Raw genomic sequence first — 16315 nt, forward strand, 5'->3', positions numbered from 1 at the left:
CGATCAGCGGTGAAAGGGGGCCGCGTTTGCCTTTGGGAATATGGGAGCGGATGCAAATTAATCACTTCCGGAACGAAGTGTCAATGACGATAATAATATGCGTGACGTATTAATCGCTCAATGTTTGGGACATCGCGTTTTACACGTCACGCGCCTTTACAACTTTCCAATTGGGTAACGAGTAATTTATTGCGCCTATGATTAATTATCCATCAAACTCTTTGTATAACGTAAAAATTATCTCACATGTAATTTCGTCACGCAGGTAAACACAATTTGAAATTTTTTAATCTTTTGGTTCAATTCGGTGCCTGATACGTCCTGCTTTATGCAGTGACCGAAACAAATAAATGCGTTGATTAAAAAAGAATAATGCAGGTAAATAAAAAGAAAAAGACCATTTACATTACAATTTACGTTAAACGGTATACTGCATATCATATATTTATCAGAGTAATATAAAAGCAAATATATGTGTATACGTATCAATTGAAGTGATATATATGATAACGCGAAATTATTCACGAAGAGCATAGCATCATATTCTCTGCGGAAACAATTATTATTCCATTGATTTTCGTTTAAACGTTTGCATCGAAAATATTTTGCATGTGACAGGTTTGACGTATAAAGAATACTTAACAATATCCCGCGATTAAGATTCAACGAATCGTTCTCGACAAAAGTGAGGACCGATATCCGTAACAAGATTGCTAATGCATGTCGTTAACATTAGCGCTCTAGTCCCGTAATTTTGCGCACTCTAGGTCCACTTTATCCATTTTCTCAATTCTCTTCCACCGTTTTCCCTCTTACATAGCCGGAAGAGTGACGACACTATTACGGAATAGCGTGAGTAATTTTCACAATGAGGCATTGAATAACATGGTACTCCACCTTTCCTCCTAATGTAGACATTTCATAGCGATGAACTTTGATACGTTGCCAAAAGGTATATACAAAGATTCTATCCCTTGCTGCATTCGATATGATACGATATTTTCATTATTATATGAAAAAGAAAAATATTTCTCTTATTAAGAAATTCACTTCTTATTTTATTAACAAAAATGTAAATATAAATAACTTAATAAAATATTTAACATGTTAATCAAAATTTTTAATAAAACTTTTTTTTATATTTTTTTCGATATCAACGTTACTGGCATAAAAAATATAAAATGCGCGGAACAAGTACTAAAACTTCATTATTACTTTCATAAACTTATGCTTATCGCAAGTTATCTCTGTATGCCCTAAAATATCGGGGCGAGCTTCTCGCTTAAGATACTGTGTCTTTTTTATCGCGTATGATCCGCCCGACGTAAATTGCCGGCTTATATCCTAATGGCTTAATAAAATATTCATCTTGTACTGGAGCGAATAAATCGCGTACGTGTAGATCGCGTGGATCGTTGGCGACGTCGCCGCCGCCTCCGCTGTCGCGTTGTACCCGGGCTCTCTCAGAAAGTACCCTGGGGTTCGCTCTCTCGTCCCACACTTCTCGTACGTAGGATTCGAATCCGATATTGCGCGAGCTTATCTTGGCTCCATCCCAACGGGCTCGATGAGCGCGCGCACGGTTATCCCGGTGGGAGTTCTGACGGGAAATTACCTCGAAAAATGTATTCCCGACCTCGCGCGAGAACGAGACTCGGATAGACAGATTGCTCCCGGAATCAGAGTCTCCTTTCTTTCCGTTTCCTTTCCTTACGAGCACTCCTACGAGCCACCCTCGCGTACTCGATAAGACTAATCTGCTAATCGATATACCTATCCGTGGTAGAATAACGAGCCTAATTTTTCATCGCGATTAAACCGAATCGGGATACGTCAGCCCGATTTCTCTCGCGCGGTAATTCACTCATCGCAAATAGAATCTCGAGCCTTGAGCGATGAGGGCATCGCCTTCCCTTACGGGAGCGGTTATTTTTATGAAAGTGTCCGTACTCGCTTTACGATGCGATATATGACGGCGGAAGCGTAAGCAATGAATTTCGTACACGAATTATGAAATTGGAACACTTCGACTGTCATCGGGAAAAAGAGACTCTTCCTATTTATTAAGTCGGATTTTACGATAATCATGAATACTTTTGTTTACAATCGTATATCTTTCGCTCTCTTTTCTTTATTTCTATTACCTAGGTTTGTTTTATAGCTCTCTTCGAGACAGTTTCAGCAATCGGAAAACGCAGACATAGCACGGACCCGCATCCATTCAATCAGGGTTGCAGTCTGACAAGGGTATATAAGAGAAAGAGTGAGCTTATCCGTAAAATCGAAAGCATAGTTCGATAGATATAGAAGATATCCGTTCCTTTCATTCCGCTCTTTTTGTTCTACCCGCAGCTAAGGTACGATAGGCTTTGTACAGTCGATCTGTCTTCTATTTCTTAGACTGATGGAAATGTTTGTGTTACTTTAATTTTTATATTGACTGTCAGTTTCTGTTCGTTTGTAACGCGTATATAATTGCCTTTTTAGATCATTATTTGTAAAAGTGATCATACTTTTTTATTTAGTTTGAATATTACAAAAATTAAATAAAATGATGAATGTAAAATAAATGTAATATAATTAAATGTCACAATAATTAAGTAAAGTAATGAATATATAAATAATATATGAATATTAAAGAAAAATATGTAGACAGATAACATAAAAAAAGTATACGAATTTGATATCTTGTTGCCACGACGCGAAGTAGTAGTAAAATAAGATTACAGCGCCAATATGTCACGACATATGATTCCGACCGGTATTATTTTATGTTAATTTAGTCCGCGCGTACAGAATAAGTTTGAGCGTTTAAACAATTTAGAGAGTAACGTGCGGACTATGCCATCCACTTTTTAAAAAGACAAAAAAGTTCTCTGTTTTTGGTTTCCTCTATGTCTTCTTAAGTAGCGTTTTCATCCGGCTCGCTCTCTTTTTTCCTGACATTTCGACATACGAGCTTTTCGTTCGTACTTTTTGCTCGCCAACGTCTCCCTTTATTATAAGAGATAATTCTAATATTGCTTGTCTTATTGCATATTTAATATTTAATAATATAATGAAATATTTTCCGATTATGAAATTTTGTCTTGAAAAACAAGGAAATATATTTTTCATAAAATATATAATGGTAATTTACTGTTTGAAAGAAATTGGAGATCTCCTATTGCATCTGACATTTTTGCTACGTTCGTAAGAATCCCAAAAGCAATTCGATCAATAGTGTCTAAAAGAAAAGCGCTTTTCCCGATAAATAAAACCCCAACCCATCGAATATTATTCTTTTCGCGAAAATTATATCTCAATAAGACCATATTGGCCTGTCATGAAACTGCACGCTATAAAGAAGCTACTTTAAAATAAATACACAAACTTTATTTCATCACCCAGGGATATTTTTCTATGAGGACGCCTCTTATACATGGAAGGAGATTGGTGGAATGATGGCTATGAAAAAGGTGGGCGCGAGCGAAGCCTTTCTTGTCTTTTCATTCGCCTAATGGATCGTATAAAGCACGCCGTTACCAGAGGTCGTTCCCTTTTGTCGAGATATCGATTTTATTGCGACCGGCTAAGTTTCGTGAAAGTTCGAGGTGGCTGCCGTGTAGCAGCGTGAAACGAACCGAAAATCAAGAAGACGGCAGAGCTCGAATCTTCAGAGACGTCGGCAGCTTGGAAAAATAGTACTCGTCCTTCTCGGTGTTCAATAGTCCAACTTGTGGTTACGTGATCGAGCATCAATACGACGCGATGCTGCGAGCAACATTGAACGATCCATGATAAAAAAATTGAAGTTATTAATTTAATTAATTAAATCATATAGATAAAGATATCTGTGTGCATCACTCAGCCAAAAACAAATTAATTTATATGTAAATTAAAAGCTATGAAAAAAAAGAAAAGATCGCTGCTCGGCGAGAAATGAAGAGCGTCCACTTAATTATGCAAGTTGTCAGAATACACAAATAACACGAAATTCCTAGATCGCAGAGCTAAATGATAATTATAACGGCCTCTTTATACTCTGTATTTGGATCAATATATAATTTGTGTCAGCGAACATTAAATTTCGATTATTTGGAAAGCCTTTTTAAATCATCGTAGCTTTACAACGAGCTAGAATTCGATCAAAGTCATTACGATCATCCGATTTAACGATCGTCGAAATAAATTCGGGAATGCAGTTTTGTAGCTTAGCATCTTCGCGGCAGTAAACAGCGACCAACGAATTTTCGTCGGGGATTGTCTCACGGAAAAAAAAAGAGAGAGAAGGTACAAGCATGCGCCATAAACATAGCATGCATCAAAGTACGCCGGACTACGACGTAAATTTGTCACGCCAAGAATCATCTAAAATTCAGTCAGAAACTCGCAGTCAACTAAATTTATTACGATTTTGTCGGACTGCGTGGCGCGCTGTAGCTTCTGCGAGCATTGTTTCACAATCTTCTGCGAAATTGTCAAATCTGCGATGGTCGATTCAATTCTATTATAGCAGATATGCATATATAAGAGATAAATAATCGCGTTAGAGACATTTTATCCCTTTATACTTTAATCTCCATCTGTCGGATTAAAATTATTTTTGCAAATTTCGCTTCGTATCGATGCTAATAAATTCATTGATCTTTGTACATGCAGAACATTATTATTCAATTATAATAATGCACGGAGAGAAATTATCGATATTGACTAATTGCACTGCGTGCGATGTGCAGTTGCACGAGAAAAATAATAAATGTATGCGATAGATATGCTATTACTTGGATAAAATGTCAGACTTGAGTGATCTGGAGATTCAAGATACATATAATGATTTCACATAATATAAGCATTTGACGTATATGTATAACTTCTTAATATCGATCAGTGAACATATTGCAAACGTAATCGAACATACACGATCCAAAGAGCATGCAAGCTATTCCATTATGGAAGATCCGTCACATAATCCGTTATATCTAAAGAACATCTACAAACGAACGATGATATAATTTATAAAATTAACAGACTTTTGTAATTTGCATTAAATCTTTTCCTATATTGGCGTATAATTAATTCAAGAAAAATATAGATTTTTCTTTGTAATGAATAAAATTTAAATGAGTTAAGGTGTGGAGATCGCATCTTGAAATCAACGGTGAAAGAAAAACGAGCAGTGATCTGTAAAAGTTTGCAGCCAATCTTTTTATTCTGCTTCCCAATGACATGATAAAACAGAGTTTTATTTTACTGTAAACGTTCAGACGGTAAATGCTTTATTCGATGTTTCTATTGCATATATATTTCGCTCTATGCATGTTTGTTTGATATAACATTTAAAAAAGATATTTTTTCAATAAATCTGACATATTAACGTTGGTGAAAGAAAAAGCGCTCTTTGGTACTTCCGTCATGAGGAAGCACTTTTGTTGTACGATAAACCGAGATCGTATATTGACCTTATTACGGTTTATATTCTGCGTGGACAATGGCCGTAGTTCAAAGTGTATTATACAATATGTTGAAACATAACGGATAAAGTTTCCGCCTGTATTCTATGTATGAGCCGCGTATTATCGGTTGAATAATTCAGTCCATTTCAATGTTTCACGGTGACATAAAAGGACGTAGTTATGGAAATGAGGGCGTTGAAATTTCACGGGAATCCGATTATTGCCTCGAATTCGGCGGGATATGTGTCGTTACTTTACGAATGGCAGTGAAAAATATTATACGCCGTTCCGCGTGCATTGTGTATTTATCTTCGAGATTTTGTCCGACGGGAATTTTCGTCGCAGTCCGTTAATTTAACCAATTAAACGGCGCCAAGAAATTTTCAGGCAGAAATTCGTGAAAAATTCGCGATATGTTATATTATTGCATATATTTATTCGTTCGTACAAATTCTGTTTTTCCTTACTGTTTGTATATTCTTTATTATCTACAAGATAATTTATCTGCAAAATATAATTTCAAATCTGTAATATTATATATATACATATATAATTATTTTATTGTTTTTTTAAATGTATGATAGAAGTAACTATTCGACAAAATGTCGCTCTTATGTTTCTTTTTTCTTCTCGTTTAATGCATAGATATCCTGTTCAATATTCCATCGAAATATGGCGCATCATGGCTCATAAGTTGTCGTTTGTTGTTAGTTTCTTGCGTATTTTCACATAAAAACAGGAGTTGCCGTGGTCGGGAGTGGAAACTAACCGCCATAAATCATTTCTTGACACGTTTATGCCAGTCGCGTGCGACGGGTTTGCCACATTACACTCTCAACTTCCCAACTTATATAAATTTCATACCGACTAAGCTGCGTTTCGGAGTCTCTGCAGAGAAGAAAGTGCCAAGTAATAACACGAGAGACATTTCTGGATTAAAAGCTGTCATTTTCTTCACGTCAAATACTTCTTTTGAATTTTCTTATACATATAATAGATATCCTACTATCAATAAATCATAAAATTCAAAGATTTTATTATCTAATTGAATCAAAATCTCTTATGGTTAAAACTTTATCACCGATATGTAGTAAACTCTATGTAACAACTGTTTGATTATATTGAATATTATTGTGTGTGTCGTGTACACAAAACAAAAAGTTTTCAAACTTTATTGACTAACAGAGATTGCTTCTCTTTGTAAGACGACGTTTTAATATGTATATGATTACGTCAGCATATATATTCTGTTAATTTTTTTTACACATATCGAGTTTTACTTTCTGATGCTATTTGAAACAATTATTATCTTACATATGTTTGCTGCGTTCACGTTTATGGAAATGTAAAACATATTGCGATAGAAATCAAGCTTGATTTTCTCATAAATTTATTGAACATCATGCCTGACAATGAAATTACTCTTTGGACCGGCTAGCAAAATTCAATTTTACGCCGCGTTACTCTCGCGAAAATCTCTCAATTTTCAGCTTGTGCGCGGCAGATCGTGGAAACAAACAGAATTAACCGCGGTTCGAAAGCAAGACCGCGCGTGTTAATTTGTCAAATATATCTCTCGCGCATGTGACATCTACACGTTACTCGCGAGCGTTCGCTCAGACTCGTCTCGAATTTTAAGCAAGGTATAAAATCGCCGCGAGAACATTCTTCAGAAAATCTTTATGCGACTTGTCAAAGAACCGAGTTGCAGTAGAGCAAACTACTAATGTTTTATGTATGTGCCGACCTTAGTCAACGACGTGGATATCGCAGACGTTGATTTCGGCATAAATATTTAATGAGCTGCTCGTAACGAAGCTTCTCGTTGTCCGAAAGCATTCGCTGTCATTCGGTTTTTTTTTTGCACACGCCAATTAAGAAACATAAATAATGGAGATGCCAATAGAGCCGCTCAGAGATTTATCTACGAACGAATTTGCAACTTTTCTACCATTTACTGACTCCCGCAGGGCCCGACAATATGTACCAATCAATTATTCAGATTTTTCGGGGCTCTCAGACGTCCGCCATAATCTGTCCCGACTGCGGAGCAGATGAAAATTTCATAAATTGTTAATATTAATTATTCGTTACTTTGATTTCAATTATATTTGATTCTCAACACGATAAAACATAATGAGAAAAAGTAATTGGTGCAAAAGTTAATTCTGATTTATGATGTTGCCAGCGCACGGATAAAATCATAAAATGTTGACATTCTTCACAAGTTTACACTCATTATACATTATAAATCAATGTAATACATTTCAAAACGTAATAATTAATTTATATTCCGTTTTCATTAACTGCTGAGCACTTGCAATGTTTCACAGCACACGAGTCATAAATAGTTATTTAATTTGCATTATTACTTCTATCAGAGTATAGTGTCAGCATAATTAAATATAGTTACATGCAAATGTGCGCGCACATGAGCTATCAAGAAGGCTAATTTAAAAAATAATTCTCTCGCCTTTACGCATCGTAAACAGAGAAATCCCTATTTTATTTTATCAAAGGTAAATCAATTTGCATTTAAATTAAACTCTCCGCGAAGAGAATGTTCAAGTGCAAACGGCGAATAAAAGCGAGAAAGAGGGCTAATGAAAATCGCTTCTTATAAGGCGCGAATCGTGTAAATACTCTACGTCACGTCGTTTTCGCACCCTTCGTTTTTTTTCTACGCTCCATCGACATCAACCCGATTTATCGCGATGAGTACGTGCCAATGGATTGAGCAATATCTGCGAGAATACAAATTTAATCTCTTGGATATTGCTATGCCTAATGGTATTTAAGAATAAAATTAAATATACGAGAATTATTGATGCACATTCGAATAAGAAACCGAATGAGAAGCGGCCAGGTTAGTAAGAAGCACTTAGTTCAGAACGTGTTCCTATTTTGTAATGCCATTGGAATTCTATCTACCGTTCTACCGTCCGTCTCTCCTCGTCTTCCTCTCTCGATAGTACTACGCGCACTGACAGTAACTTGCACAGTGACATTAAATCGACCTTACACGCCCGCTATTCATTTAGGACACAATCCTCCCGTGGGGGAAAAAAGGGAATCGGCGAAAGCTTTTGCGAAAATACACATTGTTCTTATTGAAAATTTGACTTTCAAAGAAATTTTATGAGATTTCCTCGTAATTCAATTTACGCGAGCAATTTTCAAAAATATTCTCCAACAATAAAAATGCTTTATATGCATCGAGGTAAATGAAAATAATCGCTTCCAAACTTTCGCGAGAAAGCAAATAATTTACTCAAAATCGTCCATGTTTAAAATGTCAATCTATTACGATATATGGAATGAATTTTTTCATAGAAAATTCTTTAAAAAATAATTTCTTTCAATTTTGACTATGCGGCGATTCGCTCGGAAAAAGAATTTATTAGTTCGATTGAACAAAATGATGGCGCAGAAACTATTCGCTAACTGAAATTCAATGATGCTAGATATTGTACTCACTGCATATGTAGAGTCGCGATCGGCTTATCCGAAAAGAGCACGACCGGCCGGTCGAAGCGTTGATTACGACCGCAGACGCGAGCGCTGCCTTCGAGCTGTAGCCAGCCACCCTCGCACCTGCAACAAAAAGACGAAACCTTTGAGTAACTGGCCATTACTCCTGAGCGCGCAAATTGGTACTATCTTCCGTGCCATTCGCTAATTAGTTTCAGCAATTTTCGATCCGACGGTCTCGTCGCATCGCGCCGAATGAGAGCGTCGCGCAAATTGTATTTTGTTTTTTGCAATTTTAAAAAAGATTGCATATTTTGCTATGAGATAAGTAAGGATTTTCTACTATTTTTCCCGGGTCAAGAATATTCAAATTATCATACTTTCGAGAGTATGCTGTCTCGTCAAGCCAGAAATGAATTTTCTCTAATTTTTTTCCGCATATTAAAATTTTATGTCGTTAGTTACGGAAATCCACGACAGTGTCTTCTAAAATGGAAAAAGAAAAGGATTTCCATTCTGAGATCGTTTACCTTTACAAAACTGTATATATAGCTTAACTTTGAGGATACGTGTCTCGCATTGGATTTTATCCTCCGCAATGTTAAGACCTGTATCTACAGTTCCAGATTGAATTTTGGTAGGAACCGTATTTTGAATCCAATATGCGCGAAGTTTAATGTTAACTAAGTTCCACACCACGTAGGTACAGAGAGTACGAGTTTCACTTTGCCTAAATTAAATTGTATAAAGTGAAATCGAATCAATATTCTGTTCGAATATCGATTGTAATTGTAATGAAAACAGTTCACGATATGTGAAAAGATTAAGAAGATTTGAAAATAAAAATATAATGACGATTGACGGAGAATAGATTCGTCTTATGTGTAACGTAAGCACCGCACTGACTGACAGTAGCAGGCTCGTGTTATGTCACGTTCCCTACCGCGCGTTTTTAATTATATTTAATTTAATTATATATTATATATCTCTAATTCTATTATCTATAATTATTTTGTGCAGAATCTCTCAAAAGAATTTAAAAGTAATTGTAGTAATTAACGATATACACACACGTACATATATATTTTAAAGCTTTTAAAAAAGTTCGCATGTAAAATATATCTATAGACAATACTTCCGACTATCAATTTAAATTAATATGGTGCAAAAATGACTGCTAAATACATTTTCAACGTTGTCTGTTCATTCATAAAAGTTGTTGCATGAATTACGTCGCTAATTGTCTTTATCAAAGATGAGGCGCTCCCGATAATAACGTTTCGTGGGGTAGACGAGCGACTTTATATGAAGCGGGAAAAACGATTGCCGGCGAGGGTCGCGCTGAAATTACTTCTTCGGTTAAAGGCAACTTCAAAGGATTCGTTTTCCCGAGGCGTCGCCGACTGGGATTTTAGGGGCGAAATGAGGGAACCGCGCGATGTGGATGGAATCGGGCGGTTACGCAATAGGTAATACGCAACGAGGGAATCATGCTGATTCAATCAGGCCTGTGCTGCTTTCGCCTCAACTCGTAAGAGGGAAAACGAATGAAATACGTTATAACATGCTCGATTGATTATTATCCATCAAGATTTCAGAAACATTTGCTGAAGAAAATATCCTGCAAGGATAGAATACAAAATATATCTATACATATATCTGACATTACATAATTGATATTACATTATCACGATACAATGAATTATCAAATAAAATTAAATTATTATAATTAAAAAAAAATTGATGTTTTATAATAATAATATTAGTATTTTATAATAATAATTTGTTAATATCGCTCGAAAAATTTTAAGATAAAAATAAAAATAAATGTTTTCATCTCAACTATTTTTATGTAATATATTAAGAATCTAATATCACAATTGTAAAAAATTCTGGTACAATAAATCTCGACATATTTCATCCGATAATGCAAGTAATCATCTAAACGCTTTAACAATCAATTAAGCTTATCATGTTACCTCGATCCTATAGCATGGTTCGACAGGATTAATAGATATTCATATTGCGAGCCTGAGGCGATTTTGCTTAACATCGATAACATTAATTAACATATCAACGAGACAATCACGGGAGACGCACATCCTCCGCGGTAATATCTTCGGTCTCTTGGGTATCAAGTCCTTTATCTCTGCGCTGGCTCATTCAAATCTTGATACAATTCGTGCAACATGCGGATGCTAGCGTGCCATTGTTGCGTGAAGAGACGGATATGTGCTGTGGATAGTTTACCATTGTGTCGACCGTACGCTTATGAATTAATTGCTTGCGGGCTTTGATGGGTCGCGGATCCAATCGTCGCGCAATCCTCTTCGATCTCTATTGGTGCTCGGCGGGACATACATCTCCCTATAATCCGGCCGGATAAAACTTTCGAACCGAATTACGACGCCGTTAACATCCCGCAGAGAATGCGAACTTGGGGGATGCTTGTAATATCTTCTCTACGAAGAGTATAATAACTTTTCGGATAAGAGAATTTTTCAAGCTGTAACTTTTGTTTTTCAGCAGCTGTTTTTCGTGTTTGGATGGAGATATATAATTCCACATCACATATTATTTTGCATATTTTTAAGATATTATAATATGCAATACATTATAAAAAATAACTATTTTGTTACAAAAATAATTCTACACATAAGATTACATAAATTTGATATCTTTTATGTGAAACTGTCTATCCGGTACAAAAGTCAGGGAAGTGTTTAAATGTGACAACGTAATATACCGAAAAAAAAAAACAGGGAAAAGAATTGGTATGTCGATAAGTAGCATAGGGTAGAGTAGAGGGAACAATGAAAAGCATGAGTGGCGAGTCTAGGATGGTATCAATAAGACATCGTAAATAATTGATGCGCCGTGTGGCTCGAGAAGATGGGCGTTGTTACTTTCAGTTTGCCTTTCTGCCGTTCGAGGAGGAAAGATATTCATTCTTGATGCGGCTTACGTGAGTCCTTCAGCTTTTTTCCTTCGCTCACTCACTCAAAAGTTTAAATCGTACCAGAGATACGTATCCGTTACGCGATTCGATAAGAAGCTTGACTCCTCAGTCATTAGATATACAACGTAGAGAGAGAAAGGGAGAGAGAGAGAGAGAGAAAACAAGGGAGTTTGAAGTTTATATTGTCAAGGGATAAAGGATGTCGGGGATCGTTACAAGCATAAGCTAGGAATGGAAACCGACGAGGGGAGGGAGGAGGGGGAGCAAAGAAATGGAGAATATCCGGCAAATAGCGGTATTGTTAATTATGTGATGCAAATAAGCAAACGTTACGCTGCATCAGCAATCCCGCAAGGAGTTGCGACTTGCATTTAGATTCCGCAGCTGTTGTCGTTATTATTTGAAATATATTTACCCCTTGTCGGTATTGTACGAGCGAGTTGTCTTGCAATTAGAAGGATGCACAAAGAGGCTTGAAGAAGAATAAACATAATTACTCATAGCGACTGTGTCTCTATTATCGTTAAAATTTTCAATGTGAATCAATCATAATCCTATAGAGCGTTCTCGAATCTATTGCACACGAGTTTCCTCAACGTAAATACGGGAGTATCTGAAGAAGATAGAAACAAATAACGGGAGCTATCACGAAAAGTCTCGGAGACAAAGGTAGAAATGAGAAGGCGTAGCGCGGAGATTTGATTGTTACCGGCAGCGTGATATAAATAATTGAAATGCCAGCTTGCGCGTCACAGAATAAAGGCCTCGACGCTCTAGAAGGCGAGTTATCCTAACACCTCTTCCCTATCGCTTCGCGCCCCCTTGGCGTTTCACGTTTCGCCGACTGCATTTGGCGTCTCGTGTCCGACCGTGAAAAGCAGGAACCGACCCCTCGCGCCCTTTCTTCTCGCACCACTGGTCGGACGTCGCGGCAAGAGGAGGAAGTCCGCCAAGAGATCCGACGGACGATTCGCAGGAAATTGGATGCTTTTATTTCGCGCGATTTTCTCTCATGCAGCGGAGCAACTTTTCTTTTTCTCCTTTTTTCTCTCTCTCTCTCTCTTACGCTATCCCGCTCTCTCGTGCAATCCGCCACTCGTCCCTCTCTCGTCTGCACGATGAATCGAGCCTGTGACCGAAAGATCGAAACGGTTTCTCGAGAGTCGGCACTCGACTGTCCTGGTTTTCCGGATTGTGATCCGACTGTTACCGTCTATACGCATTTCTTTTTGCCGATGTAAAATTCTTTTTACATCAGGATAGGAGAACAGTTAATACAACCATCGGTGAAATTAATTGTGAGAATAAAGAGCAAATATAAACTTGTTCTTAAAAAAACATTCCAGATAAATATATGAAAAATTAACGATCGAGTAATTAGTCTTCATATTATACATAGTTCTGTCATATTTAATATCTGTTCTTAGGGGCGATAATGCCCGGCGATGATAGCGCGCAATGCACGCTCCCTCGATGAATCACAAACGCGAAGCACGCGATACGGAAATTGTCGGCCCCTCGTCTTTCTTCCCGTTAATAGGAATTATCTTACGGACGTATACGGAAGTAGTGTCTTGTTGAATTATACAGGAGCAGTGAGATTTCTCTGAGCGCGCAGGGTTTTGCGAACTACATCGGGAGGGAATATCGTCGTAGTGTCGAGGGGAGTTGCGAAACACTCGAGTGCAATTTAGGGCGGCCCTGTCTAGCGGAGAGTCCCTTATAATCGCGCCGGGGTTCACCGGGGTATAAAACGGAAACTCGTGGACCGTGCTTGGCAATGTAATGCGAAACAGACAGACCTCGCGCGTTGCACGGAAACTTCGAAGTCACGATCACGGCTACAATGCCAGTGATGTAACGTAATTTTGATTCTCTGTAAATGTAAATGTAAATATAAACTATAGTAGATAGATTGGAGCAATTAATGGAAATTTTATTTAACCAGCGATATTTTCGGTCAGTAGCCTCTCTCCATTCTATTCTTTTCGCAATTTATACGTAATCAGAACTAAATTATATATCTCGAATCATATATAAAAAAATGTGCATTATTAAGTGCATTAAATTCGACATTAAAGCTGGTAAAACGCGCGACGAAATATCTTTGAGGATTCGCAAGATTTGTTGCTACAGATCACTGTTGACGTAAGAAACGTACGAAAGAATCACGGCGGCACACATACGCCACTTTGCAGGAAGGATGCTTTCTTGTCGAAGTCGCTGTCAAGCTGATGGTGGATGGCGGGTTCTCGGCAACGCCTCCTCGAACATTATTAAGTGCATTAAATTCGACATTAAAGCTGGTAAAACGCGCGACGAAATATCTTTGAGAATTCGTAAAGATTTGTTGCTACAGATCACTGTTGACGTAAGAAACGTACGAAAGAATCACGGCGGCACACATACGCCACTTTGCAGGAAGGATGCTTTCTTGTCGAAGTCGCTGTCAAGCTGATGGTGGATGGCGGGTTCTCGGCAACGCCTCCTCGAAATACCGAGCAATTTGGCGCGTCTTGTCGCGGAGTACCTTAATCGCGGTCGAGCCTCCGAGTGGAAAACGGAGTAGCGACCCTAGTCCTGGACCGCGCGCATATACCGTTTGTACACGTTGTCTGTATACATCAGCACATACGCGCGCACGTTCTGTATACATGTCTGCTTGCGGATAGCTTGAAAGAGGGAAAAAGAGAGATAGATAGAGAAAGAGAGAGAACAGAGCGAAGGAAAACCGACTAGACAGTGAGAAGGTTGCCCGGAGGCAGCGCCAAGCTTACCGATGTCAGTCAGTCAACTGGAAATCGCTTACCGCGCCCAGACCATCTCGTATTTTACATTTCCACCCGCCACGGGCGTTATTCGCCATTCGCCGTTCTGCTTGCACAGCTTTCCACCACGTCTTTTTCGTGCTTACCCTCTTTCGAGGCGCGAGCCCCCTCGCCGCATCTTAGAGCGACGAAGGAACGGGGTTATACTGCAAATCAATTTACCGGGGGTATTCGGACGAAGCCATCGTTCTATGAGAGCGAATTATAAATTTAAATGTAAACCCGATGCGGTTTCAAGAGGACAAAAATGAAAAGCGCTGGTGCGACCGAGAATGATGCAACGAAAGGCGTTGGTTTGCAAATACTGCCCGTAATACCTCGGGTAATATAGTGATCGATATCGCATTATCATTACTCCGTGCAAAAAGTTCGAAGAAATTATATATACTTTATTACATATTATATTTATAGATTTTCCCTGGTGTGTGTAAATTTGATTAAATCATGACAGTTTTAGAGCGATTCATATTTGAATATATCTTCAGAATTGGGGGCGAAGGACTTTTATAAAATTTGTAACTATTATTATGTAATTCCAATAATACATAAATTGTAAAAATTTAATTATTTAATTAAATAAATTAAATAATTTAATTAAATAATTCAGATAAAAGATCATTTGTTTTACGGTTTTTAAAACAAATCGACTTAATGGAATAATATTCGCTGATGACGTCAATAGTAAAGCTAACTTTAAGATAAATCCGTTTACATTGATACGCGCAAGCGTGCAGTAATTCAGTTTCGACCGACTGACTTTATACGATAGAGGATACTTTAATCTCAACTCTTCAGCAGTACATTCAAAAATGCCAATTGATTTCAGCCAGCGTGGGCTGGTTTCAGCTAGTTTCGCCATCAGATCTGTATTGCCGTTACTCGAAACAAATCTGGCTTATCTGACAGATCGTGTGTACAAGTTGAAAAAAATCTTCCTTTTAAAGAAAATTAGACGCGATGGATAAATTGATTTTACTAGCTTTTTATTATAATATTTTTTTAAAAATAATAGAAAGTAAATTATATTATATTAAATTATTTGCAGTAAAGCTATTCCCAAAATAAATATTTTATTTCATAATAATATTTATCATGTTAATTTTCGGAAATTTTTAAATAATATATTTATGTAAAAAAAATATTTACCGTGATGCTTTTTGCAGATTTTTCCGTATTAGCCTCGAAAACATAGAAATTATTCATTCTCGACAATTTGTAGAATCACGTTGGAATGAAAATGTTGGTTTCGCTAAAAGTGGAATAAATTACTGATCAGCTCTATATATTGTCAGAAACCACACACTCTCTTTCTCTCTCTTACATAGTGCTTTACACTATTTTTATTTGGTACATACGAGGAACGTCGATATAGATTATTCTATGTTGAATGATTTTCTCGGTAAAACGCGATGAAACAGCAGTATAAGTGCCCGATAAAGTTTTAAAGGTACACTGACCTCTTTCTAGAAAATCGATAAAGGGTACAGTCTATGCTTTCTCGACGACCGTAATAAAATCATGTCCATTTTTTCATTCGTTGCATTAAACTTAGATTTAATTATATTTAATAATAAACGTTATCATTCAACATTAAAAATTTAATATTAAAAATATTAAAAAAT

The 16315-nt window shown here is 37.2% G+C and overlaps 1 protein-coding gene across 6 annotated transcripts in view; it reads right to left on the minus strand.

Annotated features, from left to right (window-relative positions):
• LOC115239534 overlaps positions 1-16315 on the minus strand; it is a 226794-nt gene that overhangs the window by 100324 nt on the left and 110155 nt on the right. For all 6 annotated transcript variants that reach the window (XM_029814102.1, XM_029814100.1, XM_029814104.1 and 3 more), the window contains one exon: positions 8913-9029. In XM_029814102.1, coding sequence (XP_029669962.1) covers positions 8913-9029 — 117 coding nt within the window. The remainder of the gene's footprint in view (positions 1-8912; positions 9030-16315) is intronic.

Source organism: Formica exsecta, unplaced genomic scaffold (assembly GCF_003651465.1).
Source record: "Formica exsecta isolate Colony F162 unplaced genomic scaffold, ASM365146v1 scaffold385, whole genome shotgun sequence".
NCBI classification, from domain to species: domain Eukaryota; kingdom Metazoa; phylum Arthropoda; class Insecta; order Hymenoptera; family Formicidae; genus Formica; species Formica exsecta.